General features: G+C 40.1%; 1 protein-coding gene across 1 annotated transcript; it reads left to right on the top strand.

Annotated features, from left to right (window-relative positions):
- Positions 1–4,856: 4,856 nt before the first annotated feature.
- LOC126599017 (cystathionine beta-lyase, chloroplastic-like) lies at positions 4,857–17,531 on the top strand. Its single transcript, XM_050265405.1, has 11 exons — positions 4,857–4,979; positions 6,180–6,384; positions 7,008–7,095; positions 7,171–7,282; positions 8,923–9,019; positions 9,112–9,189; positions 9,273–9,394; positions 16,630–16,737; positions 16,817–16,919; positions 17,206–17,432; positions 17,520–17,531. Exons 1-10 carry the CDS (start codon positions 4,857–4,859, stop codon positions 17,379–17,381), a joined length of 1,212 nt encoding a protein of 403 aa, XP_050121362.1. The 3' UTR covers positions 17,382–17,432; positions 17,520–17,531.
- Positions 17,532–17,803: the final 272 nt, after the last annotated feature.

The following is a 17,803-nucleotide window of genomic DNA, read 5'->3' as shown; positions in this document are numbered from 1 at the left end:
TTCTGCTTCCTTATCTTGAATTTGAAGCTTTATGTTTTAGTAGCAATAAACTAATTTTGCCAACCTACTATGAGCCAACCTATTTCTTTGCTTTGTGTGTATGAGTGCAAATGTACTCCAATTTCTTTAACAAGCAGATGAGGAAGTTGTTTGTGATAATACTTTGATTGCTAACTTTCTCACAGTTGGTGCATCAGTCTCATACATGATCCACCATTCAGCTATAATGAAAAACAATGTTGATAAGCCTAATAACTCCAACAAATTCTATTATAAACTGATAGTGAAATATGTTTACACTGACTAAGAGACATTTTTGTTCGAGCAGCAACTGATGTTGGTTCTCCAAAAGGTCTTCTTGCATCTTTAAACCATGTTAGCTGAATTCAATAAATCATGTTAGTTTAATCCAACAATGTAATTATTATAATTTAAGTAATTGTGTACCTCATTTCCAAATTGGCCAACTGCTGGTGATGCAGGGTCTAATTTAGAGTATACATTATGTACAACACATATAAGGGTACCATCATCTCCAACACCTGGTTTGTATTGGTATCGAGGATTCAAATAATATGATGTTCAAAGAAACACATACTCTAATAAGAGAAATAATACTTATGCAATTAAAGAAATGAATTGCAAATTATGACATAATTTATACTTGCTGCATGCAAATCGTGGTATAATGTTTAATACCATTGGTCATCAATTATCTTTATGACCCACCTTGCACCATGTTTTCTTTCCAAGTCATCCTTCACTACACGCATCAACTCATACATTGCCCCCATAGTAGGATACACTTCTGTGTCAACGATCCGTGTAAAGAGGTTCAAACACTTGGCACACATGTTCTGATTGAGTCCAAAAAGCATGATCAAGCACTATACTTTCCACCATACGACCTGCATTTGAGCGGCTAAAATTGTGGTTGGCCCAATCGTCACTAGTGAATAGTTGCTTCAACCCTGCTTTCTTCTTAAGTAGGCTGTCTAATGCAATATAGTTGGTGGTGAATCGAGTGGTAGTTGGACGAATAATTTCTCCTTTGCAAAATTCACGCATCTTTGTCAATAACCAACCGTGATTGTGATCGTTCTAGCTATTTTTACGATAGTAGCAATATTCTCTCTCTTCCTCATTGCCTCAAACATAAGATCAATACAATGTGCTGCACATGATGTCTGAAACACATTATGATGCTTCATTAACTTTTTTCCAGCTTTGACAAATGCAGAACCGTTGTCGGTCACGACTTGGACAACATTATGCTCTCCCACCTCCATGATTACATCCCTCAATAATTTGTAAATATACTTGTAGTTCTTTATATGGTCTGAAGCATCAACAGACTTTAAAAAAATTGTCTTTCCTTTGTAGTATACTATGAAGTTTATGATAGATAATCTGGTTGGGCCAGTCCATCCGTCACACATGATTGTGCAACCATTAGTTTCCCACTTTGACCTCAACTTGTTAACATACTCGCCAATGTCTTTATACTCCATTTCCAAATATTTGTTTCTTACCTCATAGGAAGTGGGAGGTTGTACTCCAACACCGACCTGTTGACATCCCAATACCATATTTTTGAAATGATGTGATGATGTCTTCTCAACAGGGACATTTTCATTGATAAAGAACTTGCTAATTAGATGCCCCATTCCCTCATTCACATTACCTCCAGTGAAATAACTCCAAACACTCTTTTGACGTGCTTTGGATGACTTATATAAACTTGGGGCTATTGGTGGTGTTGGTTGTGATTCTCTAAGACTGCCTCCCTGTCTCATTTGTGCACCACCACTTGTCCCAGAACCTTGTGCTCTATTAGGAATTTTATGAAGGTGTTCTCTTTCCCATGCTGACTAATTGGAGGCACGTAATGCTTGTTTGAAACTGCGTCGTTCTTCAGGTCCCATGTCATCATCACATTCATCCTCATCGTCATCATCATCACTGTCAACCACTTGGCCAATGACTTCTGCTCCTAGCCCAGCTCGAATATTTTCCATTCCATGTGTTTTCTTTTCCTTTTGGTGTTTTTTATTTTTAAATAATGTGGTGATGAATGCCTTCACTTCTGGGGGGACATTATCGCATTGTTGGACATTATTTCTTGGATCTAATCCACTAAGATGGTACTTAAGTCGTGTCACTCCACCGCTCTTCATTACCCGACCACAATATTTGTAAATTGTGCCATGTTTGTTTCCATCTATTGGGTCTCCATGTTCCCAAGCTGGATCACGTTTAGTAACTCCACTGGACATCTTAAATATACCTATATTTATTTTTCATGGAAATTAGGCAATTATTTTTTGGCCAAAAAATATAGTAGTGACGGAAACATATTAAATAGGAAGTAAAGAAAATGATTGTAAGAATTTAAGTAATTATAAAAATAATATGGAATAATAAAACCTAATATTAATGAATAATAATCCAATTTGATAATAAAATAATAAATAACATTAAACATATTAAAATTATTCTAGGGAATAATTATACAACATTACTTAATTACTTCAAAAAATTAACATGCAAGTATTATTTGGTTCTTAGATCACATGCACGGGTCCACACAAATTTTTTTTGTTGTTGTATAAATTACAATAATATAAATATAAGTTTGTAAACTTACCTTAAATATGGAACCCTTTGTGTAAAGGCTAAATAGAATCTGCGTGGAGCAACAATAAAATAATAATTACACAAATGTAACAAATATAGAACTTTCGATGTCATACGTAGCAGCAAAACCGAGACGATCCTCTGCAGCTTGCCGTCTATGAATAAATGAGAGAGAAATAAGGTATTTAACATTTAATTTGGAGTGGTGCGAGCTGCAGATCCATTTATTCAGTTTGAAGCTTTGAAATGGCTCTGGAATGGCTCTGAAAGGGCTAATGGAAGAAGAAGAAATGAAAAGGTGTAATAGAGGTTTTTCAATTTTCGAAGGGTAAAAAAAATGTGTGATGATCTGATGCTCCACCTCTGAGAATGTGAAAGAATATCACGCATGGCACACGGTTTTGAATCTTGATGAAACCACCATTACTTTTTGTCTTGTCAAAAGTTGTTAAAGTTGTAAAAGTTGTCAAGAGTCAGAGACAGAGAGTCAGAGACACGGTTTTGAATTATTTGGATGCTTTTTTTTTCTCACACGCCACCACACACGCACACAGAGATCGAGAGCCCACACACGCACATAGAGACCTCAGTCTCTCGATCCTTTTCTCTTCTCCCTTCTCCCTTATCCTACACACACACAAAGATCTTTCGATCCTTCTCTCTTCTCTCTTCTCCCACACACACGGACAGAGACCTCAGTCTCTCGATCTTTCTCCCACATGGCTTTTTGCTCCTCCCTTGCCTTCCTCCTCGTCCGTGTCTTCTGCCTCGTTGGTGCCGTCTCCATCTCCCGTGACCTCTACCTCAAGTTTATCATCCTCATCAGCGCCCTCTACGCCCTTTCCCTCTGCTCCTCCCTCGCCTTCTTCCTCGTCCGCGTCTTCCGCCTCGTCGGCGCCGTCTCCATCTCCCGTAACCTCTTCCTCAAGTCGGTCATCCCCATAGGCGCCCTGTACGCCCTTTCCCTCTGGTTCTCCAATTCCGCCTACATCTTCCTCTCCGTCTCCTTCATCCAGATGCTTAAGGCCCTCATGCCCGTCGCCGTCTACTCCATCGACGTCGCCTTCAAGAAGGACACGATAATATCGATATTATCAATATTATCTCGATATATTGACGATAATCAAGTGGATAGGTGTAGAAATATCGGACTATCACAAAAACAATAATATTAGCGATATTTCGCCAATATTATCGATATTTTAGACATTGCCAAACACTATCATACTGCTTTTTTTTTTCTTTTTCCAAAAGCACTTTCACAAAAAAGTTTACCAAACACTCTTCTACTTTATTTCACAGCTGCTTATTCTCAGAGCACAGCAGAAATCAGTTTTTTTTTTTCAAAGCACAGCAATACCAAACTAACCCTAAATATAGCCACCGTAATAATTTGTTAGTTTTAAATTTATACTTTAAATTTATTGGTTAATTTAATTAAACTACTTTTAAATGTTTTCAAATCAAATCATTATTTTAATTAATTATTGCATTTAAGGAGTTGTGCCCTAAAAAAAAAGGTTAAGGAGGGGGTTTTATTTGGGGACTCAGATCCTCTCCGGATCAATTCCGTAGGGATCCTCTCACGAATTGATCTCATCCGTTAGTACAAATCCAACGGTTCGACATAGTTGCAAGTCTTTCTCCCCCTTTCGCAACTATCTCTTCCCTTTCATCTCTTCCCCCTCAACTCCTTTTTCTTCCTCACTTGGAAGCACCCATCGCCACTGTAATCCCACATCTTACACAACCCAGCAACCTTTTCCGGCTCTCTCCCACCCCAACGTCCCCAGCTGCAAATTCCTCTTCCTATTGGATAAAGTCCCAATTTGAAGGAGCTAAGAAAATATCAAAGAAAAAAATGGCAAGACTTAAAAATAAGAATTACAAAAGTAAACAAGGAATTTAAATGGGCTGAAGAAGACCGAAAAGATGCAGGGGGTGGTGGTGGGTGTATCCAAGTGAGGGGGAGAGGAGTTGAGGGCGAAGAGAGGAAGGGGAAGGGAGAGGGAAACATGCAACTAATCCGATTGTTGCATATGCATCAACGAATGAGATCATTTCATCAGGAGGATCCCCATGGGACTGATCCGGAGAGGATCTGAGTCCTATATTTTGCCCCTTTGGCCAAATAATAACCTGGTGTGTTGTACATAATTATAGCACCAGAGATGAGCTTTCCAATGGAGATGGCTTACATATATGTTTTCCAATCGACGATGGAGGTTGAGATGGTGATTTTCGTGTTCCTGGTGCAGATTGCTTGCTGGCTTCTCGATTTTTCACCAATGGCAAAGATTAGTTGCTTTGGAGGATCCGCAGAGAAGGATATCCGAAGGGAGGCAAATTGTCTGCCCTGTTTGGGTGCTCTTCCCATCCATTCCTATTTGTGCGGTTACGGTTAAGTTACGTCAACATTTTATATTTTTATTGTCTTTTGTATTATTATCTCTATAAAAAAAATTAATATAAAATGTTGACGTAGTTTAACCAATAGGAGGGATGGGAAGGACACCAAACAGAGGGCAGACAATCTGCCTAGGATCCTATTCCATTTCCACCAATCCTAGCTTCCACATACTCTCAAGCAACAACAATGGCTGCTTCTTCTTCTCTCTCTTTTAGACCTTTCTTCAGCTCCGTTGCCACCGATTCCAAAGACGTCGTAAGTGCTAAGTTCCTTGTAGTCATGATTATTCTACTTGCTATAGTTGTTAAAGGTAGTGAAGAGTTTAGAGTTATTTCAATTTGAATGCTGCTTAGGGACAAGATAAGCTATTGTAGGAGTGTTTTCAAGAGGAACAATTGTATATGAATCTTAGGTATTTTTACTGCGTAGTGAGAATCTGGTGTGGTGCTGTTGTGAGGAACAATGAAATTCGGAATTTTATTCTCTTGTTTAAGCCATCAAGCTGTGTTTTTTACTGGTAGGGGTTTAGGCCATTTTAAACGAGTTGAAGAAAGAACCAAGAAGCTAATTTAAATGTCTGAATTAGATGGATTGGAGATCAAGAAGTACCAAATGGTGACCGCTTTCACTACCTAGGATCTATCTTGCAAAAGAACGGAGAATTAGATGGAGACCTCAACCATAGAATACAAGCTGGATGGATGAAGTGGAAGAGTGCATCCGGCGTGTTATGTGACCGTCGTATGCCATTGAAGCTCAAGGGAAAATTTTATAGGACGGCAATAAGGCCGGCGATGCTGTATGGCAGGGAATGTTGGGTGGTGAAGCATCAACACGTACATAAAATGGGTGTAGCGGAGATAAGGATGCTTCGTTGGATGTGTGGGCACACAAGAAAGGATTCATATAGCCGACCCCACTTAGTGGGAAAAGGCTTTGTTGTTGTTATATTATTCTTTGCATTTAGAAGAGGATTGTGCTTGCGCTTGTTGTTAAGTATAGGCTTGTATGTGTGCTCAAAGTCAAAGGTATCTTGATTGCGTGAGAAATCTCTGGCTTACGATATATATGTTGGATGACATTCTGTCACTGAGTTTCATATTAATCCTGTCTTCAATACTTTGTTATGCAGCCTTCAGCAACAGAAAATGGTGCTTATGATTATACTAGAAGCGGAAATCCCACATGGTTCTTCATTCTCTGCACAGTATTTATTGTAAGCTTTTTATTCATTTCTATTTTCAGCCTTTCAGCAAAGCTTGATAAAGCAGATCGAGCATTTTGTTTCACCAGTGGAATGGCTGCTTTGGCTGCTGTTGCTCATCTTGTAGGAACAGGTGTTATTTTCAACTATAGTACCATATAATACCGTACAGATTAGTTTAGTTACTAGATTCGAGTAAGAGTCTCAGTTAAGATGCTAAACACTTGCTCCCATAATACGCCCCAACATGCATCAGATACAACATGGATTAGTGAGTGGAACATGATACCTAATTAAATATGTAAGGGATTTACTGATTAAAATATATGCAAATGATTCAGGCTTTGAGGCCTTTTGAAATGTTAAGTGTAAATATTAAAACACAAATAAAATATATATAAGAAAAAAACAAAGGAAAAACCTAAATATAGAACGGTTTGGATGATTGAAATAAAATCTGCAGATGGGCCCCATAATAGGGCTGGTCCTTATACAGCCCAAAATCACCCTGAACATGGAACTCATTAAGCGCAGCTCCCAAAGTTTTGGGCGATGTATTGAGCTTTGAGCTAGCTGGCCGGATTGAGAGTCCTAACATAACTTGCAATCTGCCTATATTCATTACATGATCTGGACTAAAGTTTGTTGTAAGTCCTTTCTCTGAGCAAGTTAGTTTTGTACACGAGTACTCAAATAAATTTTACTTCTTCTTGGAAGCTATCTGAATATTGTCAATTGGAAATGATGCCATTTTAGGTGAGGAGATTGTTGCTGGATATGACATTTATGGAGGTTCCGATTGGTTACTATCACAAGTAATTCCAAAGACTGGAGTTGTGGTGAAGTTAGTATGATTTTCTTCTGTTCTTATGTTCATTCCGTTTGAGTGAACTCTGAATTATAATGTTTTATCACACAGACGAGTGAACACAAGTGATTTAGGTGAGGTTGCATCTGCTATTGGCCCCTCGACGAAGCTTGTGTGGCTGGAGAGTCCTACCAATCCTCGACAAATCATTTCTGATATTCGTGTAAGATATTTATATACTAGCATTAGATAAGCTCATAAGTGATGGAGTTTTTTATTTTAATTATTATCTTTTTATATCTAAACAATATTTAATGCTTGATTGCTGGTATGATTTGGGAATGAATTTCCATTCGCTAAATATGGTCTCGGAAGTACCCTTTGAGGTTGTAATGTAAAATATCTTGCAAAGCAATAAAATATTTGTCATTTTACTAGAAGTTAACATAGAAGTTCGATATGCACTTGTCTTTGCCTTAGAAGTTGATGTGCGATTGTCTTTGCCTTGTGAAAATTATTGTTCTTATTGTGTTTCAAAACTTGTGTACTATTTAATCAAAGTCCTTAGAGCTTCAAACTGTTTTTCCCTTCCAATAGTTTTTGTGCTTGCTTTTCTGTAGATCAAAGTTCATGGCCAAATATGCAGTATGGTGGCTTCTAATTTTTCCTTTTTGTACCCGACTCTTCTACTTTTTGTGCTATGTTGCTCATTGATCCCATCAGTGACTTAGTAGACCAAATTGTAACTTTCTTTGCATACTTAAACCCAGGTTCCATGTTCTATAATCTATAGATAAGAGTACCAAATTAGTTGTAAATGGTTAGGAGATATGTAAGCTAGTCATTTAGTAGTTAGAAAAGCTATTGAAATATACTGTGAACAACATAGGCATAATATAACTTGAGTGGGTAGCATATTGCATAAAATTTTGATTTGTAGGTATAGATGTTTCTAGTGGCCAGTATGTTAGAGTAAATCAGGGATTCTATGGTACGTCAGCAGGGTTATGTAACATTATGGTTTTAATTCTTCATCTACTAAAGGAAAGTAATCTGTGGGTTAAATAGAAGTTTGGAAGGCACATGGGTCGCCATGACCACCCAATGCAAAGTTCAGTAAATAATTAGTTCTGACTCTTTATACTACTTTTGCATTGATGCTGGGCTATATTGTTGATAGATGAAGCATGCACTGTTCTAAAAATCTCTGCCCAGGCCCCATCTAGGTGCTAGGCAGCTGGCCACCGTCCCGGTTAATCTTTAGGCTTTTGAAAATTAAGAAAGGGCACCTAGACCTACCTAGGCGCCCGCCTAGGCCCCCTAGACACGCTTAGGCCACGATTCTCACTTAGACGGAAAATAGATTACTTTCATTTTGCATTTCGTTTTTTCAATAAATTGTAGGAGACTTGTTAAATACTTGGATGGACACTCATTATATGCTTGTTCCGCATGTTTTCAATATGTCCTAATACTTTATAATTTATATCATTCTATTTACATTTATATATCCCAATACAATTATGTATTTTTTAAGTATAAGTAGACATTTATATTTATAAGTAATATTAAATTAAAAATCCGCCTTGTCTGCCTAGGCTCCCACCTAGGCACTAGGCCCTGGCCCATCATCCAACTAGCGCTTAGTGTCTTTTAGAATCTTGGAAGCAATAGATAACAATGTTGCTCACTTCTTTCTGTTTAGTGATTTTTGTCGTTGATTCGATATCATAAAGTTTCTCGATCTTTTCCAGTAATAACTTTGAGTTCTGTATCTTATTTAGTTTCTTTAGTTAACAAAATTATGATGAGTACACCAGGGTTCTATTTTCTAAAGACAAATTTATTTCATGTCCTTGACAGAAAATAGCAGAGATGGCTCATGCACATGGTGCTATTGTGTTAGTGGATAACAGTATAATGTCTCCTGTATTGTCACAGCCACTGGATCTAGGAGCAAGTAAAGAAAATAACCTGTTGACTTCCAAGCTTTTGCAAATTACAAATCTGTTTGAATTGTTATTATTTTTTGTTCGTCCATCATTCTTCCATACATTGTTATGCACTCGGCCACAAAGTTTATTGCTGGACACAGTGATGTCATGGCAGGTGTTTTAGCTGTTAAAGGCGATGGGTTGAGCTTCTTACTCTTATCTTTACCATTGGTTTTATGTCTTATATTCATACCTGACTGCCTACTTGTTTCCACTATTAACAGCTTGGCAAACAGTTATATTTCCTACAAAATGCAGAAGGCTCTGGGGTAGCTCCATTTAACTGTTGGATTTGTTTACGAGGAATTAAGACAATGGCATTGCGTGTTCAGAAGCAACAGGTGTGGTTTCAACCGCGCTTGTAACTTTGTCATTTCAAATATCATATATTTTAAAACATTAGATCATTCTAGACAACTCCGCCTGTGTAAGTTTATCTTACATTACCGGTCCCAAGCCCGGATAAAGGAAGAGGGGGAGGGCGTCAGCTAGTCGACAGCCGGCACTCCTAGTTTACGTCGAATCCTTATGAAAATGAATTCAGAACGAAATCGCACTAAAGCTAGGGCGTCACCCGTAAGTGGCGCGCTGTGTGGCTCGAGTACAGTGATAAGAGAGCAAAGGTCGCTGTATCTCCATCAGCACCCGGATGCAGTGTTAAATGAGCAAGGGGGCCATAGAAACTTCTTTTCGAACGACTCCACTCAAAGTTGTTTGGGAGCATATGCTCCTATCAACTTTACACAGGACACACAAAAGAAGTACTTTGATCCTATTAGACGGGGGAGGTTGAAGAAGCTAGGACAAAATGGTAGAGTTCAAGAGAGTAGAATGCGTTTAGGAACGTGGAATATAGGAACCCTAACAGGAAAATCTATGGAAGTAGTGGAAGTTATGGTGAGGAGAAGGATAAATATTATGTGCCTACAAGAAACTAAGTGGGTTGATCTTAAGGCAAAGGATCTAGAAAACTCAGGGTTTAAACTCTGGTATTCGGGCACAAATAGAACGAGAAACGGTGTTGGCATCATCGTGGACAAGACCTTGACACAAGATGTTGTAGATGTCAAGAGGGTAGGAGATAGAATCATGGCAATCAAGATTGTAATAGGACAAGAACTCATCAATGTGATTAGTGCGTACGCACCTCAAGTAGGGTTGGATACGAGTTCGAAGGAGAAATTTTGGGAAGACCTTGGAGACTTGGTGTAAGGAATTGCTCAGATGGAGAAGTTATTTATAGGAGGAGATTTAAATGGACATGTGGGCAAGGAGACAGGCAACAATGGAGGTTTTCATGGTGGCCATGGTTTTGGGGAGAGAAACGAGGATGGGGAAGCTATCTTGGATTTTGCAATGGCATATGATCTCTTCTTAGCCAACACCTTCTTTAAGAAGAGAGAAAAACATGTGATCACCTACAAGAGTGGGTCGTCAAAAACACAAATAGATTTTCTTCTAATGAGGAAATGGGATCGTATAACTTGTAAGGATTGCAAAGTTATACCGGGAGAGAGCTTGGCTAATCAACATCGCTTGTTGGTGATGGATGTACATATCAAAAGAGTGAGAAAAAAGAACAAGACTTGGAAGTGCCCAAGGACTAGATGGTGGAATCTAAAAGGAGAAAATGAAGCCATTTTCAAAGAGAAAGTAATCACACAGTGTGTGTGGGATAGAGAGGGGGAAGCTAGCCAAAGGTGGGATTCCAAGGCTAGTTGTATCCGAAAAGTAGCAAAAGAGGTATTAGGAGAGTCCAAGGGCTTTGCTCCACACCAAAAAGAATCTTGGTGGTGGAATGAGGAGGTACAAACAAAGGTGAAGGCTAAGAAGGAATGTTGTAAAGCCTTATACAAGGATAGGACCGATGAAAATGGTGAAAGGTATAGAAGAGCGAAGCAAGAGGCGAAGAAAGCTGTGAAAGGAGCTAAGTTAGTGGCTTATGATGATTTGTATAAGCGACTAGATACCAAAGAATGAGAGTTCGATATCTATAAACTAGCTAGAGCAAGGGAAAAGAAGACAAGGGACCTAAACCAAGTGAGGTGCATTAAGGATGAGGATGGAAAGGTTCTTGCTACAGAGAACGCGGTTAAAGACAGATGGAGAGGTTATTTTCATAATCTTTTCAATGAAGGACATGAAAAGAGTATTTCTTTAGAGGAGTTGAGTAACTCAGAAGAGTGTAGAAACTACTCATTTTATCGTCGAATCAGGAAGGAAGAAGTGGTTGTAGCTTTGAAGAAGATGAAGCATAGAAAAGTAGTGGGCCCAAATGATATACTGATCGAAGTGTGGAAAGTCTTGGGAGAGACAGGTATAGCATGGCTCACTGACCTTTTCAATAGGATTTTGAAAATGAAGAAGATGCCAAATGAGTGGCGAAAGAGCACTTTGGTGCCTATCTACAAGAATAAGGGCGACGTACAAAATTGCATGAACTATAGGGGTATTAAGCTAATGAGTCATACAATGAAGCTCTGGGAGAGAGTCATTGAGCATAGATTGAGGCAAGAGACACGGGTTTCGGACAACCAATTCGGGTTCATGCCAGGACGCTCAACCATAGAGGCAATCTATCTCTTACGAAGATTGATGGAAAGATATAGAGAGGGGAAAAAGGATTTATACATGGTCTTTATAGATTTGGAAAAAGCGTATAATAGGGTCCCAAGAGACATTATCTGGAGGATTTTGGAGAAGAAAGGAGTATGAGTAGCATATATCCAAGCTATAAAAGATATGTATGAAGGAGTAAAGACTGCCGTAAGAACTCATGAAGGACAAACCGAAAGCTTCCCCATAACTATAGGATTACATCAAGGCTCATCCTTAAGTCCTTACCTTTTTGCGTTGGTAATGGATGAGTTAACATGACATATTCAAGATGATATTCCTTGGTGTATGCTTTTCGCAGACGATATAGTGTTGATAGATGAAACTCAGGAAAGGGTAAATGTGAAGCTTAACCTTTGGAGAGAAGTGTTGGAATCTAAAGGTCTTCGCCTAAGTCGATCAAAGACATAATATATGGAGTGCAAGTTCAGTGCAAATGGAGGCCAAAATGAGTTAGGGGTGAGGATCGGAGATCAGGAAATACCAAAGAGCGACTGCTTTCGCTACCTAGGATCTATCTTGTAAAAGAACGGAGAATTAGATGGAGATCTCAGCCATAGAATACAAGCTGGATGGATGAAGTGGAAGAGTGCATCTGGCGTGTTGTGTGACCGTCGTATGCCACTGAAGCTCAAGGGAAAATTTTATAGGACGGCAATAAGACCGGCGATGTTGTATGGCACAGATTGTTGGGCGGTGAAGCATCAACACGTACACAAAATGGGTGTAGCGGAGATGAGGATGCTTCGTTGGATGTGTGGGCACACGAGAAAGGATAAGATTAGGAATGAGGATATCCGAGGTAAATTAGGAGTAGCCGAAATTGTAGGAAAGTTGAGAGAAAATCGGTTACGGTGGTTTGGACATGTGCAAAGAAGGCCTACTGACGCTCCGGTTAGAAGATGCGACTACGGGATAGAGGTTCAGGGCCGAAGGGGTAGAGTAAAACCTAGGAAAACTTTGAAAGAGACTCTAAGAAAAGACTTAGAGTACTTGGATCTAACGGAGGACATGACACAAAGGCGTTCTAAGATTCATATAGCCGACCCTACTCGGTGACTTGGATTTTTCAAGTCTCTAACTGATAAGTTTTCCTCACTCGAGAAATGAAGGGAACACTACCTTAACCTACATGTTTCACTCACAAAGCTTCAACATACAAGCTTCAACAAAAGAAAAATTCAAAGAACTTAGTGAATAAGGCTTTGGTATATTTAACACAATACGTTGAAATGAAACAAAGCTTATTTATTGATATCTCCGATAAGTTACAAATATGTACATATACATGAGTCAAAATAAACAAACAAGAGGGGGCCTTCACAAAGGTTGCTTAGGAGAAGTCTCAGCAGTCGGTAGAGCCCCAGAAAGAGAAGGCATCGGAGGGTGATCACTCGGAGCCTCAGTACTGGACAGAACCCTAGAAGGAAGAGGTATCGGAGGCTGATCATTTAGAGCTTCATTATGCGGTATAGCCCCAGAAGACGAAGGCAATAAATGCCTTTGGAACAAACCCACAAACCTCTGATGATCAAGTAAAATTTGACCATCAGATTCCTTCACCTGGTCAAGCTTCCTCTTCATGTTTGTAGCATAGTCATGTGCGAGCCTGTGCAACTGTTTATTCTTATGCTTGAGCCCTCTAATCTCCTGTTTGAGACTCATCACTTCAGCTGCCAATGATTCAACTTAGCGAGTTCGAGCAAATAAGCGTTGGGCCATATTCGACACAGAACCTGCACATTGAACACTGAGAGCCAGAGAATCCTTAACAGCCAACTCATCAAACCGTTTGAAACGAAGTCTGTTATCTTTAGGAGTGAGAATGTTCCTAGCCACCACCGCAGCGGTCATATCATTCTTCATCACGGAATCCCCAACGGTAAGAGGACCAGTAGGGGATAAGAAGGATGGACGCCATATGTTGTCTGGAGAAGGCGCGACTGCCTCTTCACCAATGTTCAAGTCAAAACGACAGTCGGAAGGGCCAGACATTTTCAAAGGTGTTGAAGAGAGAAGAGGTCGGACAAATCAAGATCTTAGAAGTGCAAGAATGGAGCTTCTACTGGTGGAGATTCAAGTGTGCTTTGGAACTTAATGCCAGCCTCTATAAAAATCTGCACTCGATGGAGCTTCAGAAATCGAAGAGGCGTTTACTTTCTCAAAAGCTGGGCTGTTCAGAGACCACGAAGGCCGATCTCAAAGATCGAAGAGGCGTTTGCTTTCTTAAAAGTTGGGCTGCTCAAAGACCACGAGGGCTGATCTCAAAAATCAAAGAGGCGCTTGTTTTCTTAAAAGCTGGGCTGCTTAGAGACCACGAGGGCCGATCTTAGAAATCGAAGAAGCACCTGCTTTCTCAGCCTTATCAGCACCTGTCAAATGCAAACTCAGCTTTGCGGAAATTACGGGCAATCTGTCGGAGATTTCTGGTGAAGTAGAAAGCACGTGAATCTTACTGTTCAATCATCCACTTTCCACACGCAACATCAGCTCATGGGTACCACACATTACTTTGCCAAAGATCTCTGACAAAGTTTAGACACGTGAAGCTTGCAGCTTCCACTACATCGCTATGACCAAGAAGGGTAAAAGAATAGCAAAGAAACAGCATTAACAAAGTTTAGACACATAAATTTTGAAGGTTTAGCTACCATATTATTACCCACAAGGGTAAAGGAACAGCACCACTGCTGGATAATTGGAAAGTCCTTGTGTGTCAACCTATGTGCTCCGTGGCAAGGTATACTAGCAAAAATGCCCAACCTTTACTCACATTCGAGAAAACACTCCCAACAAGATTGCTTGCTCCAAATTCGAAGAGGCACCGCCCTCCGAATCTCGAGAGCCAGACTCCTAACAGGATTACTTTCTCAAAAATCGAAGAGACATCGCTCTTCGAATTTCAAGAGCCAGACTCCCAGCAGGATTGCTTTCTCAAAAATCGAAGAGGCACTGTTCTCCGGATCTCGAGAGCCAGATCCCCGACAGGATCGCTTGTTCGAAAACCGAAGAGGCATCGCTTTCTCAACTTCGAGAGCCAGATCTCCTTGGATAAAGCTTGTCTGTAATCTTCACACCCAACATCAGCTTTCCAGATACCACAGACCACTTTTTCAAAGTGCTCTGACAGAGTTAAAACACTTGAAGCGGGCAGCTCCCACTATAGTGCTATGACCAAGAAGGGTAAAGGAATAGCATTACTACTTGTTGTTAGGGAGACTCCTATATATGTCGACCTCCATCCTCAACGGACAGGCAGACCTGCAAAAATGCTCAACCCTTCCTCATATCTAAGAAGGCACTCCCAACGAAGCATCTCAAAATACTCAGCTTTCTTTCCCCCCGATAATACCTCTGCAAACAAGTTACACCAGAGCAAGAATAACTCATATCCTCAGGGTTAAAAGCAAGAGTATCCCATATCATGCTTTTTCCCTGTCTTTTCCTTTGCCTTGTTCTCACCTGCAAGACAAGGATAAAGAGAGCAATCAGTCAGCACTTGGAATCAAGCTTCCAGTCAGGAACTGACTGCCTGGAACCCTTACCTGATTATTTACCTGGCATTGCTCTCGAGTACTCATCTTCAACATCTTATGCTTCCAGATAAGATACCACATCTGTCTGAGGAACAGATAGGGCCAGTGAGAGGGATACAAGGAAGCATGTGGAGACAAGCGTAACAGAACACGTGTCGATACTTCCACTACTTTGTCAACAGCAAAAGTATCCCATATCAGCAGGGTCGAACGTACTCTAGATTTGATGGACTTGTTTTGACCCTCAAATTCTTTAGTCAGCCTTATACTCTGGAGGTAACCAGAAAACCCTCCAGCCTAATTCAAGAATAAGCCTGTGGAAAGTTACTTCTTCAAAAGCAAAAGTATCTCATATCATCTCTTTTCCTTTTCTTCTCTTTATCCTTTATGCTACCTACAAGATAAGGAGAATGAGAACAATCAGCCGAAACTCGAAATTAAACTTCTGATCTGGAACTGATTGCTTGGAGCTCTGATTACTTACCTTGTCTGTCACCTCTTTCAGCAGATCCCCTAGCTCGACAACTTGGGGGACTCCTACTACATGGTTTGTATTGCGCTTGACCACGCCTGAAACTACAAGTAAGCTTCAAGTGAAATTGATACATTACCTTGTGCATCTCCACTAGTTAAAGATACCACCCCTGGACGGAGGAAGAGTACTTCCAGAGAAGATGCCACATCTACCTATGAGACAGATAAGGCAAGTGAAGACGATACCACACTTCGGTATTTAGAAGTTTCGTGATTACTCAGTGGCTTGGATCTTGCAAGTCCCCAACCGAGGAGCTTCCCCTCCAACCAGGAGGCCAATCACAGAGCGACATGTGTCGACATCAAAAGCCAATCATAGCGCGACACATGTCAACATCGGAAGCCAATCACAACCCGACACGTGTCAATGTCAGAACAAGGCTAGAAACTCTCTTCTATAAAAGGAGATCATTCTCCCAAAATATTTCCTAATGCCATTTGTACTAAATCATTCACTTGTACCCACTAAAGGAGAGCTTGAACCTATGTTCTTGTGTAAACCCTTCACAATTAATGAGAACTCATCTACTTCGTGGACATAGCCAATCTGGGTGAACCACGTACATCTTGTGTTTGCTCTCCTGTCTCTATCCTTTTACATACTTATCCACACTAATGACCGGAGCAATCTAGCGAATGTCACAAACTTAATACTTTCTGTTGTACCAAAGTCCTTACTAATTTTGTGCATCAACAATCCTTAAGTCCTTACCTTTTTGCATTGGTAATGGATGAGTTAACATGACATATTCAAGATGTTATTCCTCGGTGTATGCTTTACGCAGACGATATAGGGTTGATAGATGAAACTCAGGAAGGGGTAAATGCGAAGCTTAACCTTTGGAGAGAAGTGTTGGAATCTAAAGATCTTTGCCTAAGCCGATTGGTAGGATAATGCTAAAAAAATTGCCGAGTTCCTCACGTCCCATCCACAAGTGACACAAGTTAATTATGCTGGGCTTTCTGGCCATCCTGGACGTGCCTTGCATTATTCTCAGGTGTGGACCTCGGTGGAATTGTAGATTCATAATTCAATAGACAATCAAATTTCCGGATATTCATAGACACCTCTTTCAGGCAAAAGGTGCAGGATCTGTAATGAGTTTTCTAACCGGTTCACTGGCGCTATCAAAGCATATTGTCAAGACTACCAAATACTTCGGTGTAACTGTCAGTTTTGGTATATCAGCTTTTCCTGTTTTGTGAGTTGTAGAGATTGATTACCGTGGCAAGAAGGTTAATCTGTCTTCCTGTGTTTTATGAGTAGAGGGATGGAAGGGGGAGTTTCCCTAAGAAAAGTGATTTCGAAAGCAGATAGGGTTCTCAATTAGTGCACGTGTTATGCATAAATGTATCATGCTGTGGGCTATAAGACGCAGTCTGCAGTTAATAACTTATAGACATACTGTTGATTTGCCTCGTTTTGATTCGAAACATATCATTTTATCGTCTTTTATTATTTACAGAGAGTGTGAAGTCCCTTATAAGCCTGCCCTGCTTCATGTCTCATGCAAGCATACCATCTGCAGTGCGTGAGGGCAGAGGTCTATCAGAGGATCTTATTCGTATTTCTGCGGGGATAGAGGACGCAGATGATATGATTGCTGATTTGGACCATGCGCTTAAAACCGGCCCTCTGTAGTTGCCCAAGGGTTATGACTCCGCCTGCCGTGAACGGGTTATAGAGCAACAGGTAACTTCATTCTGATTTTTTTGTTTAGTTGATCGGCGACGCAGTTATTAGTTGAGAATGCATGCTTATTTAAATATAAAGACGCAGGTTTTGTACAGGTGTTGGTGAATCAATGAAATTGTGTATGAGATGAGGAACCAAAAGTTGTGATTATTTATATGAATCTCAGACACAATTTTAGAAGTGGCATAACTGGAACAGTTGTTGAACCATTCAATCTCTGTATGCTTCTTTCTTCCACAAATCCACGAAAAGGTGAGCAACCAGTTCCAGGTGCGACGTCGAGAGAAGATGATTGATGTATCAATGATGAACCCCGCTGAAACCCAACCAACCAATTTCGGTTTGGTTTTGTTTTTTCAGTTCGGTTT

This window comes from Malus sylvestris, chromosome 14, assembly GCF_916048215.2.
Source record: "Malus sylvestris chromosome 14, drMalSylv7.2, whole genome shotgun sequence".
NCBI lineage: Eukaryota > Viridiplantae > Streptophyta > Magnoliopsida > Rosales > Rosaceae > Malus > Malus sylvestris.
This window is presented reverse-complemented; position numbering and strand designations above follow the sequence as displayed.

Excerpts from the sequence above, each read along its gene's own strand:
- LOC126599017 (XM_050265405.1), top strand. The coding sequence starts at position 4,857 with ATGGAGGTTGAGATGGTGATTTTCGTGTTCCTGGTGCAGATTGCTTGC. Across the intron at positions 4,980-6,179 it reads AGAAGGATATCCGAAGGGAG|CCTTCAGCAACAGAAAATGG; the intron begins GCAAATTGTCTG and ends TTTGTTATGCAG. Across the intron at positions 7,096-7,170 it reads AAGACTGGAGTTGTGGTGAA|ACGAGTGAACACAAGTGATT; the intron begins GTTAGTATGATT and ends TTTATCACACAG.